This window comes from Eublepharis macularius, chromosome 5, assembly GCF_028583425.1.
Source record: "Eublepharis macularius isolate TG4126 chromosome 5, MPM_Emac_v1.0, whole genome shotgun sequence".
NCBI lineage: Eukaryota > Metazoa > Chordata > Lepidosauria > Squamata > Eublepharidae > Eublepharis > Eublepharis macularius.
The window spans coordinates 109544353-109560026 of NC_072794.1; the positions used below are offsets into that span (position 1 = coordinate 109544353).

At 42.9% G+C, this 15674-nt stretch overlaps 1 protein-coding gene across 1 annotated transcript; it reads left to right on the forward strand.

Annotated features, from left to right (window-relative positions):
• Nucleotides 1-1874: 1874 nt before the first annotated feature.
• LOC129331008 (probable E3 ubiquitin-protein ligase makorin-1) lies at nt 1875-14210 on the forward strand. The gene is made up of 8 exons (XM_054981325.1): nt 1875-2185; nt 5298-5417; nt 6781-7103; nt 7646-7749; nt 10039-10241; nt 12430-12540; nt 12719-12863; nt 13308-14210. Exons 1-8 carry the CDS (start codon nt 2109-2111, stop codon nt 13449-13451), a joined length of 1227 nt encoding a protein of 408 aa, XP_054837300.1. The 5' UTR covers nt 1875-2108; the 3' UTR covers nt 13452-14210.
• The last annotated feature ends 1464 nt before the right edge of the window (nt 14211-15674 follow it).

A 15674-nucleotide genomic window follows, 5' to 3' on the forward strand; every position in this document is an offset into this window, starting at 1 on the left:
AGCACCATCAGCTGCTATGTTTTTTTATATTAAGTTTTCCTATTGTAAAATCTTTTTTAATGAGAAAGCTGTCATGTCACTAGTTAAGAAGCCTGTTGAAAAATAACATTAAGCATTGGCATTTATGCAATGGTAGTGCACCCACCCCACCCTGGCTGCAGCTTTAGAGCTGAAACAGGCTTTTATTCCTAGGGAATGCAATCTGCAACCCATTGATTGGGGATTACAAATTTAATTTGGTTCTGTCCTGAGGATCACAGCAGCAATCACAGGAACCTGCCATGCTCTGTCTCCTGCTGTCACACAGGACTGCTCATATTCAGGAGAGAATTTCTTGCTTTCTATATTGCTAAATTGCCATGGGGTACCCATTGTAGGAAAAGCCTTGTGGCATTTTAAAGACTAAGCAATTCATTGGGCTCAAGAATTTAAATAAATATGTTAGTCTTTCAGGTACAACAAATCTCCTTTTCTGTTTATTGCTAAAGAATGTAGATATTCATTTAAAGAGAAAATAAAGAGGCAGCCTGGGTATTCTTACATGAATTTCCATTTCTCACCTTCCTTGACCTATTTGGACTAATGAGATTCCAAGAGACAGGCAGTGATGCTTTCAGCCCATTGTCCAATTATCAGGTACTAACCAGGGGCCAAAATAGTAAACAGTCCAGTAGCACCTTTAAGACTAACCAACTTTACTGTAGTATAAGCTTTCGAGAACCACAGGGGCCAGTTTTATTGTTCTGCAAATTGAGATTATTGTTCTGGATTGTCATTGCCCTTCCTCCTCCAGGGCCAGTTTTGCATAGGAAGTCCCAGTGAAGCTTTTGAGTTCTTTTAATCTGGCCGAAAGATGAAGAGTGCAAAAAAGTTCTGAAATGGTACATTATTTTGTGGTAGTTTGGTTGGTCCCAAGAAAAAGCTACCACAGAACATTTTTTTTTACACTTCAGAAGCCAAAGCGGCTGATTGTAATTTCAGTTTTTGAATCAAGTTTGCTACCCAGAGGGCTTCATCCTCACTTGTTTAGTGTTTACACAATGACTTTTATCTGCACCACATAATAACTGTAATAACATCCGATTTATATACCGCCCTTCAGGACAATTTAACACCCACTCAGAGTGGTTTACAAAGTATGTTGTTATTATTCCCACAACAATCACCCTGTGAGGTGGGTGGGACTGAGAGAGTACAGAGTGGTTTACAAAGTATGTTGTTATTATCCCCACAACAATCACCCTGTGAGGTGGGTGGGACTGAGAGCGCTCTGGAAAAGCTATGACTGACCCAGCTGGCTTCAAGTGGAGGAGTGAGGATTCAAACCCAGGTCTCCAGATTAGTGTCCTGCTGCTCTTAACCACTACACCAAACTGGCTCTTTCTCTTTGACAAAGAGGCTGGAATCTCTGATCTCTCATCATTCATTATTTGTAACACCCTAAAGTCCATTCCCTTAAACACAGATTGACACCTGCAAGATTTATGAAGGGATTCAAGCCTCTCTCTGCCCCCAGCTCCTCCCCTTTGCTCCTCAGTCATTTTCCTTGCAAAAATGTGCAGCATGATTTCGTCTTGCAAGCATCCGAAGGCGTGAGTTCTAACTCACGAAAGAGCACAGCGGAAAGCTTGCTGGCCTTTAAGGCGTCACTGGACGGACCTCTGTTTCATGTTGTTGTCCTGAACATGTTTCTGAGGGAACAAGTCCGTAAACCCTTCGTTGGTCTTCCTTGGGCATCAACGCACTTGGGAAGTTGGTTGGGAGCTGCACGTGGGCCTGCGATTCCGCTCCTCCTCCGTGGGTATTCGGCCTTCCATGTGACCAGCCGAGGGCCGCCGGAAGCCGAGGCATTAACGTCGCGCTGCTCGGCAGCCTCTCTCTTCCCTCCCCGCCCCCGTGTGGTTCCGTGAGGCGAGCGGGTGGGAGGACAGCCCCGTTCCGTTCAAATTCGGACCTTTCCATTCGACAGGCCGATGGCGAGCTGGGTGTGTCCGCCTTCCTCTCGCCAATAGGCTCGCCTGTCCCAAACCACTCCCTTGCCATAAATATCTCCGGAGGGAGGGAAGTCCAACTACGTTTGTTCGGGTCCGAGGCTGGCTGTGAGTGAGATGGAGTCCGGAGTGTTTGTAGGAGAAACCGGCCGCCAGGCAGCCCGGGGGTCCGGCTCCAGCAGGATCCCGTGCAGGTAGGGGGCTTGGAGCCCAGGAAGGGTCGTAGGGGCCGTGGTTTTTGTGCCGGGCCGTGGCTGTGCCTGCTCGGAGGCGTTCTCTGCGTCGGGCCCATGTGCGCTCTGATAACAGCGCAACTCGAGAGGAGCAGAGGCTTGCTTTCTTCTCCACACCCGCCCCCCCCCCCGGCCGCCGCCGCCGCCGCCGCCCACTTGCGCGCTACCAAATGACTCGCTGGGGCTGGGAGTTAGAAAGGGGGGGGTGGGGGGGGCGGGTGATTTAGCAACGGCCGTGTTCGGCTCCTCGTGTGGCTTCCCAGTGGCAGGCGAAGTTGTGCGGGTTCTCTTGGGCTGGCTCATTCGTCCCAAAACTTAAGAGCACGCCAGCAGCTGCTTTGTTATGCTAAAAGTTCTGGAAAGCCCCGAGCAAAAGTGTGAAGAGGACGAAGTCCGGCTGCGTGACCCTCACGGCTCCTTGTGCGCGGAGTGAGCGGCTGAGGACGGGAGGGGGGCTTCCTCACCCAGCTTGTCACGTATATTTACGAGAAACGCGGGAGTTCGGATGCGTTGCAGGGCGGGGCGATTAGTTGTTGAGCTCCAGGCAAGCGCTTCCAGATCGCCGTCTTTCTCTCCTCCCCCACATCCATCTTGCAGTGCGTGCGAAACGACAAGGAAAAGCTGCTAACAATGGTGCCTTCACTTTTAAATGAAGCCAGAATGACAAGTGTCTTGAACCTGGCCAAACTTTTGGGCCACTTCCCAAGTAACTCCCACTGTGGCATTTTCTTCAGAAAGAGACAGCATTTCTAGTAGTGTCTCCGGCTGAAAAAATGCTACTCCTTTAGACTGGGCTTGGGCCGGGAACAGGGAGGATGGGGAGGCTAGTGTAACAAACATGTTGGCCACAGTTCTATTGGGTTTTATCACGGTAGGCCTAACTGGTAACATTAGCCAAGGAAAATAAGCAAATGTTTCCAAGAAATGTAAATTATCTCCAGTGCTGCTAATGTGTCCTTACTGTATACATGACAGTAACTGATAAGAAGTTGTAAACGACCATGTGGGCCCATGCGAAATCCCCAGAACAAGAACAAATTCTGTGTATTATGTTTTAAGAGGACTAACGAAACTGCCACTAAAACCCTACATCAAACAGGATGTTACAGATTTTTTTTTTTAAAAAAAGATAGAGGTGTGGGAAGCAGGTTTTTCAGGCCAAGCTGTTATGACCTGATCTTAGGGAAGGCTTATTTGACTGGAAGCACAAGAACATTTTCAAGATCTGTAACAATCTCTTCGGACTCTTTAGTTAGCGATGACCAATGTTCACGTAGTAGCCCTCCCTCCAGCTAATGTGGGAGGAGGCCCACATCCCCATCTAAAGATATTCCAGCCAAACCTCCCAAAACGGTTTCTTGGGGTATAAAACCAGGTCAAGCAGGGTTATAAAATCTCAAGATGCAGGGCTCAGTTGGGGTGCAGGAGATTACTTCAAGCCCTGCCGCCAAGACACATCCTGTGTCTGGAGGGTGTAGTCAGTTCAGGCACATGATGCAGATCCAAGCTGAATGTAGGACCCTGGAGAGAAATTCCAAAGAGGCAGGTATGTATAGAGCTATGAAACTTAACTAGGCAGATGGTTTAAAGTTTCTTTCCCTTTTGGGTAAGATTGGCATAACCCTACTGTATTCTGAAGTGCCCATTCCAATATATTTTCTTTATTTCTCTTTTAGGACCTGAATAAACTTATTTTTCTCTTTAATTGAACTGGTTTGGCTTCTGTCCCCACTCCCCTGGCATATGCTCTGAAGCAGAGTGGCAAATTTTACTCTCCAAGCTTCTGACCCAGGTCTACAAACTCTTGTGTTCAACCTGCACATTAAATAGTATAATAATGGATGATGAAAACATACCTAGACATCCCTCCCCCTACTTTTTGGAGTCTTTCAGAGACTTTTCTCCTAATTTTCCTTTTGAGGTAGGATTCGGAGAATCCTCCGTCACCCCTCATCACTGTTGCGCATTGTGGCGATGAAGTGATGCTGCCTTGGTAGCTGTCGTATTGCTGCCTGGTTATTACATTCATATAGCCTTTTCTGCACTTCCTGTTTACCTGTGAGTTCCTTACGATTTCTTTCCATCTTCTCTGACAACACTTGTATGTTTTAGGGAGTGACAAGAATTAACCTCCCCAGTTCCTTCTCTTTAAAATCCACTGTGGCAGTGAGAGTTGGATGTTCACACAAGCCCTTTTAGGGGAATCTCTCTAGTGAAAGTTAAAACAAATCTCCCTCAGTCTTGTCAATTTCACCAGAGGTCAAGGAAGACTGATGAAGGAAGGGACCAGGCCCCAATGGAGGGAGGGGAATTGGATGAAGGAGCATCAACATGCTGTGTAATGGTGATAAATGAGGAACTATGCACTAAATAAAAGCTAGAATACCTCTAATCAGAGGTATTACTAAAACCGCAGGAAGGTTGATTTTCAGTAAATCCACCTTTCTGTCACTTAAAATCCTATCGCTTCCTATCGCCAAGCTAGCTTCCATGGCACAGTGAGGATTTGAACCTGGATCTCCCAGATCCTAGTCCCATTAACCACTACACCACATTGGCTCTCTGGTTTTTAGTGACTTTTGTGAAATTGGACTAAGCGTGATGCTGACATTGCTTGTTAAGGATGTATACTACAACCTGCAAATGTGCTACTTCTATATCTTATGTGGGATTAGGGTGTAGGTCAACGCTTGCCTTAAAAGTTGAAGTTGCTTATAGAAGAAAACAACCAAGGAGTGATCCAGGAATATTTTCAAGGGCTTATCTGGATACTTGCTCTAAATGTATTTCTCTGAATGATTTCTGGCCATGTAAGGAATGAAGCATAGGCTGTTAAATCTCATCTGAAGGTGGTATAATAGTGGTAGGAAACAACACAGGTAGTCCATAAGTGATCCTCATGTTAATGTCTTTCATTCTTATGGGAAATGACACATCTATATCCTGCCTAGAATACCAATTATTCAGTTCCAATTAATTGCATTCATCATAGTGGTCTCTGTACTAGCATGGTATTTCGGTTCTGAGATGATGGTGACTGGATAGTAAAATCCAGCTTTTGCTTTGTGTTCAGAAACTTTGCCCGTGGAGCCTGCAGATGGGGTCAGAACTGCCGATTTTCCCATGATAGGAAGACGACTCAGATCTGTAGGTATTTCCAGAATGGGTTCTGTGGCTATGGAGACCGCTGCAGGTAAAAAAAAAAAGATCTTTCATTTTCTCCTCCACCCACTCATTTGCTAGGTACACAATTGGAAGCTGGACAATATGATCAGTCGTTCGTCCTGTTTTCCTTTCTTTCCAGGAATCTTAATAAGAATGTAATTCTTAGATTGCTGTTTTGCCTGGCTTCAAATCTTTTCACTATACTGAATGTATAGACCATGCCTTTGATTTGGATGCAGCAGAACATTTCTGTGGATGGATTTCTGATTATGGGATGCAATTTTGTTACCTTTCCCTTCCCTCTGCAGCCTGAGATATGGTTTGGGGAGGGATTTTGTGGCAGGGGGTGAGGCAGAGGCAAGGAAGTAGGAATCGGTTGTTGGAATTCCTTCTGCAGCAATGCTGTGGTGGCTGCAGACCTACACGTGTGAAACAGCCCTGTGTGTTACATCTATATTATCCTCACATTACTTATGATGGGTGTGATAACACTGGCTTGATAAAGAACACCTAGTGGCTTTGTGAGGAGAATGAGGGACTTCCCACCCTTAAATCACAGTGCTGGAGGCTTAAATGCTAAACTTTCTTCTGGTTCCTCTTCTGTAGTATTAGGTTTCTAAGATGGTCTAATCCTCTCCAAAGTAATTTTTAAAAACATTATTGACTATAATAATTGGGTGGGGTCGGGAAGTAGTGAGAAGGTAGGAGAGGAGCCATTGGGAAATATAATACCCATAATGCAGTTCATGGGGCTGCTGTGCTCCAAGGCTTAATCAAGGATGTCTTACTCATCTGCTTCTGAATATCAACAGTCTTATGCAATAGCACCGATCTCAGGTTCGGGTAGGAAACCTCTCTCTGAACCTGAGTTGTGCTGTGTAGGACATGGATTTATACCCTGTGTTATGTATGATTTTTAGCAGGTGTGTTGCGGTTAGGGGATGCTTGCCTCACAGTTTGCATTCTACTTTTTTCTCCTCCATTTTTATCCTCACAATAACTCTGTGAAGTAGGTTAGGATGAATGTGTGACTGACTCTCAGTTGTCCAGCAAGCTTCCAGGCTAGAGTAGGGGATCAAACCTAGTTTTTCTAGACATTATTCCAACACTTTAACCACTACACTACAAATATCTCTGACTTGTTTGGGGTTTTTGTCTTTTAAATTTCCTAGAGTACAAGGACCTTCTTTGTGTGTAGATGATCCATTTCATTGCCCTACTGATTGGCTTGGGGCTATCAAGTTCACTTGGGAATGCTGCAGTAGACAAAAAACTAGCTAGTCAATGATGATCTGGAGCAGTGAGGTAATGGAGTTAGATTTTTGCAGGGCAGAGGAGATAGTTGCTTGCTATGCTTTGAATGAAACTCTTATCAATATTCAATCTCTCAGCTACCAGCATATCTTGGATGCACCAACCTTGAGCCGATGTAGTTCAGAGTCTGCCTTCCATGGATTACAGGGAGGTGTGATTTCACTGAACCGCCGAGGCTCAGAGCCATCCGTCTTGCCAGAGGCTTCTGTAAGGAGCTGGGGGGGAGCCCGGCGTGGTTCTGAACCAGCTGTCTCGAATGTGGCACAGCTACAGCGGAACTTTGGAAATATGAGTATGTTGCTTGATGAGGAAGATGAAGACAAGGAAAAACTTATCACTACCTGTCATCCACCTAACTGGGCTCTCAGCAAAGAATTTGTCCCTAAGCAGACCCCTTCTGGTAAGTTTTTGGCTGTGCTAATGCTGAGAAACTGGTATGTGATGGTTGCACTCTTTTTGCAGTTCCAGTGCTAGCCCTCAGAGGTGGAAGAAAGCTGGGGATTGGTAGCATTTACCAATCATGTGTGATGGAAACTGTCTATTACCGTTTAGTTTGGGAACATTAGAGTTGTAGTTATTTGAGTTCATATATTTTGGTTCTCCTGCCATATTCTGGTTCTCCTAAAGACTTGTTTTGATTTTTCTCCCTCTACCCACTTTTTCTGCTTCATCTGTGACTGAATCCTGATACACGATCCCCATATGAAAGTATCTTGGTGTGCTAAAACAATAGGATTTTAACTTGTCAGAGTATTCTAATAGAGCTAAGAAGTCAATTCAGTTTTCCTCCCATCCATCCTAAGCACATTTGACAGCCCTCTAGTCGTATGGGAACTATTTTTCTGTTAGAAGCTTCTGCGTGTCTAGAATAAGGGTTATTTTTTTTGTGCTATGTTGGATAGGCTTGTAGGTTTAGATAACTGCTATCTCTCTTCTGCTGAGGCTCTCATTCCAATGAACATAAAGCGGATACCACATCCCTACAGACAGAAGATGCATCTGCTAAGGAGCCACCTCCTGCTTCTGTGGTCATACAGGAGTCAAAGGTAAGCACGACATTTGGAGCATACATATGTGCTGAATTGATACAATCCTCGTTTCATTGTGAAGGTCTCAGGAGCTTCTCATCTGTTTAATGTAATTCTCTCCCTTATACAGAGATCTAACATATCATTGACCCAGTCGTCCAAAGAGGGTGCTGTAAGACAATTTGACTGACATCCAAGGCTGAGTCCATAACATGTGATATTTGGGAACTGTCTATAGAGATGGTATATATTGCCTAGGGTCAGATTAGCTCTGAGGCATAATTTGGTAGATAATGCAAGATTAATCCAAGATGTAGCATCTTGCCAGAAATGTGCAACTTTGGGACACCCCAAGACTATATGGACCAGATTGGTTGCAGGTGTTTGGCAGTGCCAACAACCATCATTCAAACTAAATTTAGTGGAATACTGATGTACTTGCAGAAGAGCATTTTGATGAATAATCAAATCCAAGGTAGTAGATTTAATGGAGTTAAGTGCATTTTGCTATCGGGACAAATGGAATGGGGCATTCATTTTCAATTTCCACTGAGAATGGGTAGAATCTAGATTGTTTTGTTTCTTTAATAATTGTATATAATGTTAGTATGTCTTGGGTAGGGGTCACCAACCTTTGGAATTCTGTGGAGATAGATCAAGATGGGTAGCTGTGTTTGTTTGTCTGTCTGTCTGTAGCAGTGGAAAAGAGCAAGAATCCAGTAGCACCTATAAGACTTAACAAAATTAGTGTTAGGGTATGAGCTTTCAGGAGCCACAGTTCACTTCTTCAGATACAGGTAGAATATGAGTCCATCTGTCCTTATATCTTGGAGAGTGGAGTGATTACAGAAGCTGAATGATAATAGCTAGTGAATGATAAAGACAGGTGTGATTGAAGAGTGGGGTATGCAGAAGGGTAGTGGGTGTGGAGAAATTAGCATCGGTAATGAACACAAGACCATTATATGACAGATGGACTCGCATTCTAGCTGTATCTGAAGAAGCGAGCTGTGGCTCCTGAAAGCTCATACTCTAACACTAATTTTGTTAGTTTATAGGTGCTACTGGACTCTTGCTCTTTTCCTTTAGAATTCTGACACACTATGATGGGCACAGCCACAAAACGGCTGCTGCAGAGGTGGAGCCAGCTACAGAATGGCTGCTGCAGCTTACCTTCAGTCACACAGTGAAGGTTCTTATGGCATGGTGGCATCTAATGCCAAAAAATGTTTTAAAAATCTGTTCAGCCAATCAAATCTCTAATGGCCAGTTAGAAGCCTTGCTGGCAAAAACCCTACCTGGTCCCACTCACTTTCTAATTACACTTGGAAGGCACCAGGAAAGGTGTTGGCATGCGCCATGGCACTCACAAGCACCATGTTGGGGACCCCTGCTATAGATTGTCTTAAATTTTTATATACATTTTGAGTAAAACCTTGTCTTTCATTTCATTCACTAAGAAAAAAATCATGCCTTTTTTTCAGTGCTTGTTAAAATTTCTCAGTTTTTCTTCTGGAAAAAGAGAAACTTCCAAGTGTTTTCATGTTATAGAGTTGGAATGAGTAAATAAACATCAGTGCCCAGAGACACCACACTGGAGATCCCTCGTCTATGGAAAATCAAAAAGAGTCCAGTAGCACCTTTAAGACTAACCAACTTTATTGTAGCATAAGCTTTCGAGAATCACAGTTCTCTTCGTCAGATGCATGGAGGGCAAGAAGAAACTGGTCAGATATATAGATGGAGAGGGGAGGGAGGAGTAGATGCAAACAGTAGCTTCTGATATGGAGATCAGTTTGCTTCTGTTAAGGAAGTCAGTTAAGGAAGTCAGTTATGGCTAACTCCTCTCGTCTATGGAGAATTTCTGAGGATTGGAACAGCGAAAGCAGTATGTGGGGGTGGGTCTGAAGCTGAAAAAGCCTGGGGACCTAAAGTGGACGTCGGACAACTGGATGTGTTGCCAACCAGCTATCGCTGACAGATTAAATTCTGTGCACGGTGTTTTGAAGGGTTTGAAATGGTCTTTTATCGAATCAACGGAGATAGGAACATTAGACAACTAAACACCTTTGTTCACAGTCTCTTAGAATTTTTCCAAATAGATCCTTGTGTGTGAACAGGTCGAAGGGCAATTGAGTGCCCACATATATTTTTGAACATTTGTTAAAAAATGATTCTGTGCCAAGCTATAGATCCTGCTGCATGGCTGCCAGACTCCAGTTTTTTTTCAAGGTTTTTAGTAATAGACACAATGACAAGGAACTGCTTTGGGGGAAGGACTAAATGGCTGTAATGTTTTGTTTTTAGGCAGCTGGTGACTTGGGAGCTGTTGCTGCAGCAATAGAGAAGAGTGGGGATGTGGTATGTGGTATCTGCATGGACAAAGTTTATGAGAAGACCTTACCTGAGGAGCGTTTATTTGGTATTCTTCCTAACTGCAGCCATGCCTATTGTGTGGGCTGCATCCGGAAGTGGCGGAAAAGCCGGGACTTTCAAAATGCAGTGATAAAGTAAGCATGGCATGATAACACATTATAGCATATTGTTGCCAACATTTATTTGTTTAAACAAAAATATTCTTGAAAATGTAATGCCTACACAGTGTGTATATATAGGAATTATCATATGGTGCTGTAGATTGTCTTACATTTTCATCCTACACATTTTGAGTAAAACCTTGTCTTCATTTCACGCATTAAAGAGGTTTTTTTCAGTACTCCCTAAAATTTCCCAGTTTTTCCACTGGAAATTTTGAGAAACTTATTGGCCTTTATCATGGAATACAATTGCAATGAATGAAATGCTTTAAGCAAGGCTTCTTTTGCTCAAAAAGAGTTAATATTTTTTAGGAGTTAATTAACACTTTCTAAAATTTCTCATTTTTTCCATTGGGAAAATTGAAAAAGTTTGGGGATGGAGAGGGGAGGGATGTATTTGTCTAAATGTTTCTAATTTTCCCATGAACCTTTCCATCTAATTCTGAATAAGAGCCCTCCTACCCAACAAAGATAAGCACCCTAAGGCTGGAGCTAAGGCTGTTGGCAAAATGATGGTGAAAAGGAAGAAAGCTTGAACGATCGTGATAGGTTGGATCCTACAGATCTATCCCACTAACAACAGTGCTTTCCTGCTGATGATAGAGTGACTCTCTTTCATCAGCAGTGAAAGGCTCCTTGCACCAGGGAAGAATACCACAGTTAGCAAAATGGATCTGTAGGATCTAATCCACTGGTAGTCACAGTACCCTGTACACAAGCTTGCACAGCTCTTCCTTTACCTGCAGCTGCATGGGAGCAGCATCTCTGTATTGCAATTCCATATTGGCATGTACATATGCCATTGTCATAGGGTTCATTGTATGGTCTTCTGTCCCCCTACTGGTAGCAAGAATGCTTAGACAGCACTGATCAGCTCAGCTGGCATAATTGTGAAACCAGAACATATCACAGCTGCATGGGATCACACTGGAAATAAACATTCCATGTGAAAAAAGCTATTACTAAAGGAAGTATTTTAAAATTTAGTTCCCCCGTTTGTTTTGTGTTTATAGACTATACTGTCATGAGGATTAAATGGACTTATAGCAACTTGACCAAAACAAATGCATGAGATCATTACTGCTAAAGAACTAATCTAAGTTAACATTTTATAAAGAGTTTTGCAAAATCATGGAGGATAAACAGATTGGTATAATGGACTTCTCTTGCCAGGCTTGCTGGGACAACTTGCCCTGTCACTGGTAGTCAAAAAAGCCAAAGAAGTGCAATGCAATACATAATAACATTAGCATAATGGGACCTTAAGAGCTTGCCATTATCAGTAAATCTGATTCTGAATGTGGTCATAGCATGTGGATCAAAAAATCCATGGAATAGGGCCAGGTACAGCAGAGGGGGATTTTCCTAACAAATCCAGGAGAACACCAAGTCTTGCTGAAAAATCTAAAACCAAAGTCAAGGGTTATAAAAGTTAAATAAGAGATCTTGTGACATAATGTTGTGAGATCTCAACCACCATTACACTACAAGGATGTACCAGGACAAATGAGGAGGGAAACAGACAGGGGAGAAGCAAGAGAGAAGGGATAAGACCATTGTAGCAAAACAAGGGGTAAGGAGGAGAGGGTGAGAGACTCTGCAAGCGGGGAGGTGGCAGCAAGTTGGGGAAGAAGGTACCCTTATCACCCATTCCTATTAGCACCGCATTTCTGGAGCAGCTTGAAGCACAGAGTACGCATACTTTTCTCTCCATATCCTGCATGCTCTTGTCCCAAGACTCTATCTGGCGAGAAAGAGGCAGTGACATAGAAGAGGCAGCAATCCAAGGGTGGGGGATGAGCAAGTGGGGGAGGAAAAGAGGGTTGGGGGTGATGGGATTTCCACTCCCTTGCAAGGTCTCACGGGTCCTGCATATGTGCATACAAAATTCTAGAGGCCTTTTGCAACTTTGTGTACAAGTGATTCATGCACATCCTTGATTTGCTATGCCATGAGTGACAGGAGTTGCAAGTTGTAAGTCTCTTGACATGATATGATAAGGCAGCTAGTTTCAACTTGCAACTTTGGAGACAGATGATCTTGATTTAAAGCCTTGAAGGTGGAAGGTTGCTGGTAGCTAAGGACCATAGTGACCCCAAGGGTCATATAAATTGTTCATATTCTGCCATGAGACTTACTAATTCCCAGTATCTATTCCTAGGGGCTGTCCAGAATGCAGAGTCACTTCAAGTTACTTTATTCCTAATAAGTACTGGGTCTCTGATACAGATGAGAAGGAAAAACTGATTGAGACATTCAAGGCACGGACTGGGTAAGTAGCCAATACTTCAGCTAATCACCTGAAAGCACTCTTTCTGTTAAAATTTATATATCTTAATTCTCTGCCATTAAGCATTTGTAACTAGTTTCAAATTGCCTCCATAGATCTTGCAGAAATAACTCAGCTACCAGCTTCCTTGATAGTCTAATAATTTTGTTCATTCCCCTAGCAAAATAAGATGCAAATTCTTTGTCAGAGGCAATGGTCACTGCCCCTTTAAATCAGAGTGCATTTATCTTCATGAGCTTCCTGGAGGCCAAGTCCCTGTGCCACGGCCACGACAGAGACCTGACCGGCGGAGGCGGCAACCTGTTGTAAGTAAAACTACCTCTTTCTGCAATTCCTGATGCAACAAGTATCCCAATGAACCATATAAGCTGGCCACAAAGATCCCATTCTCAGGGATGGTTCAAGACCTTCTATTATTTAAAGGTTCTGCACATTAGGATTCAGTGCAGTCCTGTAGTGTGACATAAAAATGTCACAATAGCTAATAGGCATTGTCACCTTAAACCACTCATCTGGTTGTGGGACTGGACTTCACATTCCCATGCACAAACATTGCTTTACCAACAGCTGGATCCCTAGGCTATATTTCCCTCTTTAAATTGTGGGTGGCAACTGAGCTATTTCTTCTCATCTGGTATGCACTGTTCCCTTTGCTTGTCTTGAAAAACCCGCCTGTACTTTAGACATGAAACTGCTTAACAGAAAATCTGCACTGTGATTACAACTCGTGTGTTTGTGTCATATTCCAGATCTACAACCCATCTCCATCTGAAAGCTCTGATGAGGATGATAACGACATATACCTTGTCCAGTGGGCTCTTACCATTGCGCTGTTAGAGAGAGACTCAGATTTTTCAGACTTTCTGTTTTGGGATTCCAGTGATTCTGACTAGGTGATGACAACCAAATCATTGGAGGCTGCATAGCTGATTCTGGGAACAATCTCCATGACCTAAGAAACGGTGCTTGGGGAGGAAGTATATAGAGATTGAAGATGTTTTGACTTTTAATAGGCTTAACTTATGGTGGGTCTTGTAATATTTGGCTGGGAACCAGAAGTTGAGAGCATATAGTGCATAGACCCATTTCATGCAGGGGGAGGCATCCTGATTCACAGGGAAAAATATTACCACTGTTGGCACATGATTTTCTACACATCACTGCCATTTTTCTATCCCTTACTTGTCATGATCTTCACATCTCTGTCTACACAATTTCACATCCTGGATTTCCCATCATGGGATTCATCAAGAGCCTCCCAGTTGTGTCTTCTAGAAAAGTTGCCAGGTTACTGTACTCAGTCTTGAAGTACTCTTCAGAGGCCAAGTGTTCAGCTTTGTTCATGCTGCTGCTATTTGTTTCCTCAGGAAGGCATATTTGTTGAGCAGTGCTATTGTCTACAGCAGGCAGCACATCTGGCTGTTGTATTAGCAGTGCTGTCAGGTGTCTATAGTAGGCTTAAGCCAGGGTGTAGTATGGGGTGGTTTAAATGTAATATCTGATCTTTTTATTGATGCAGTGATTAGTATTAGAGACTTCCAATTCTCATTAATCCCTGATCCTTAGGACCTGGGATATGCAAACCCTTATATGTATTTTTTAACTCTAGAAGTATCTGGAGAACATGAAATAAAATGAGCTTTAAAAATGTAGCCATGCCAAGTCTTTTCTTGCTAATGACTTGTGATGCAATGCAATAGTTTTGTTTAAGTAACTGCAGGGACACAAGTGTATTGAGCATTTTCCTCTGTGTTCTGCAGTATCTTTCTAGTGTTGAAATTCTTATGCCTGTCCTTCTGCCACAGGGCAGTTCTGCTTTGATGACAGTTCTAGCTACGCATTTGCTTCAGTGTAAATGTGGTTTGGGATAAGGCTGTAAGGAGAGTTCTAAAGTAGAACACAAAAATATTGAGGCATTTTTGAAGTGCTTCTAAGGAGGTATTTATAATTCTAAAGCATTTGAGCTGTGTGTGTGTGGGAAGGAATAAACACTTATTTCCTCTAATGGAGCTCTTACTTAGGTCTGCTGGGTATCTATACTCATATGTTCCTATGCAACTATGCTCCTTGTTCTGACACAACCTATCCTCTCTAAGGATGGTCATGAACCAAGATAAGTAATAACTTCGAAAATATACATGTCCTTATATCGATACTTTGAATACTTGAAAAACCTTATATAGCAGGTTATTAAACATAATCACTTCCTTTAAATGCTGAAAAGCCCCTTTCACCCACGATTTACATATAAATAAAACGTGTAATGTTGACACCCAAAGTATAAATCTTGTTGTTTTCAGTTGTATTATGCTCATAAACATCTGGTGTAACTAGTTGTAAAATATCTTTAGTTGGTCCATGGTTTAACAGAAACTGCTCCCAAGGAGAATGCTTCAATACTGAGGCACTGCTTGCCAGTTTGGCTGGCATGGTTATTAACTGCATGCAGCTAAGTCATGTAGGCCTTTTCTTTCCTTGGTATGCAGCCTACTAATGCCTGCCTTTTGTAACCATATTAAACGTCCTCTAATTAGATTGAATGTTAGCCAGAAAGTGTGAACTTCAATTTGCATTAATTGCTGCAAATAGGTTTGAAAGGATTGTGGAAGGCCTGTCCTAGTTGGTAGAATCATCTGGGTGAAGTGGTTATTCTCCTCTTCCAGAGAGCAGATTGCTTAAATCTATTTGCTGGCTTTTGGCACTGGTTCCCTAGTTCATGCTAACATTTTTTGTGGAGGAGAGTGGATGGGGATAATATGGCAAAGGACCTAACCTTTACAGTCTTCTATTGACAAGGAAGCTTCCTTTACTGATGAACACTTGATACTCATCCCTGCTGATGTGTAAGGGAAGCTGTCATTTTGACTGATTTTAAAGCTGAATAGTTCTGCTCATATGGCACTGCTGAGCAATATATACATGGGTATAGGATGAGCTCACAACAGTCCACTACATTTTCATCATCCTGCAATTCTCTTGTTCAAAGTTTAATCAGTGGGTGGAACACACTGAAACACAATTTGCATAAGAATGAACCGAAGAGCTCCTGTCCGCTTGCAAAAGAGTACATACCAGAAATGTCCATAATGGATGTAGTTCTGTTTTTTCCTACCTTA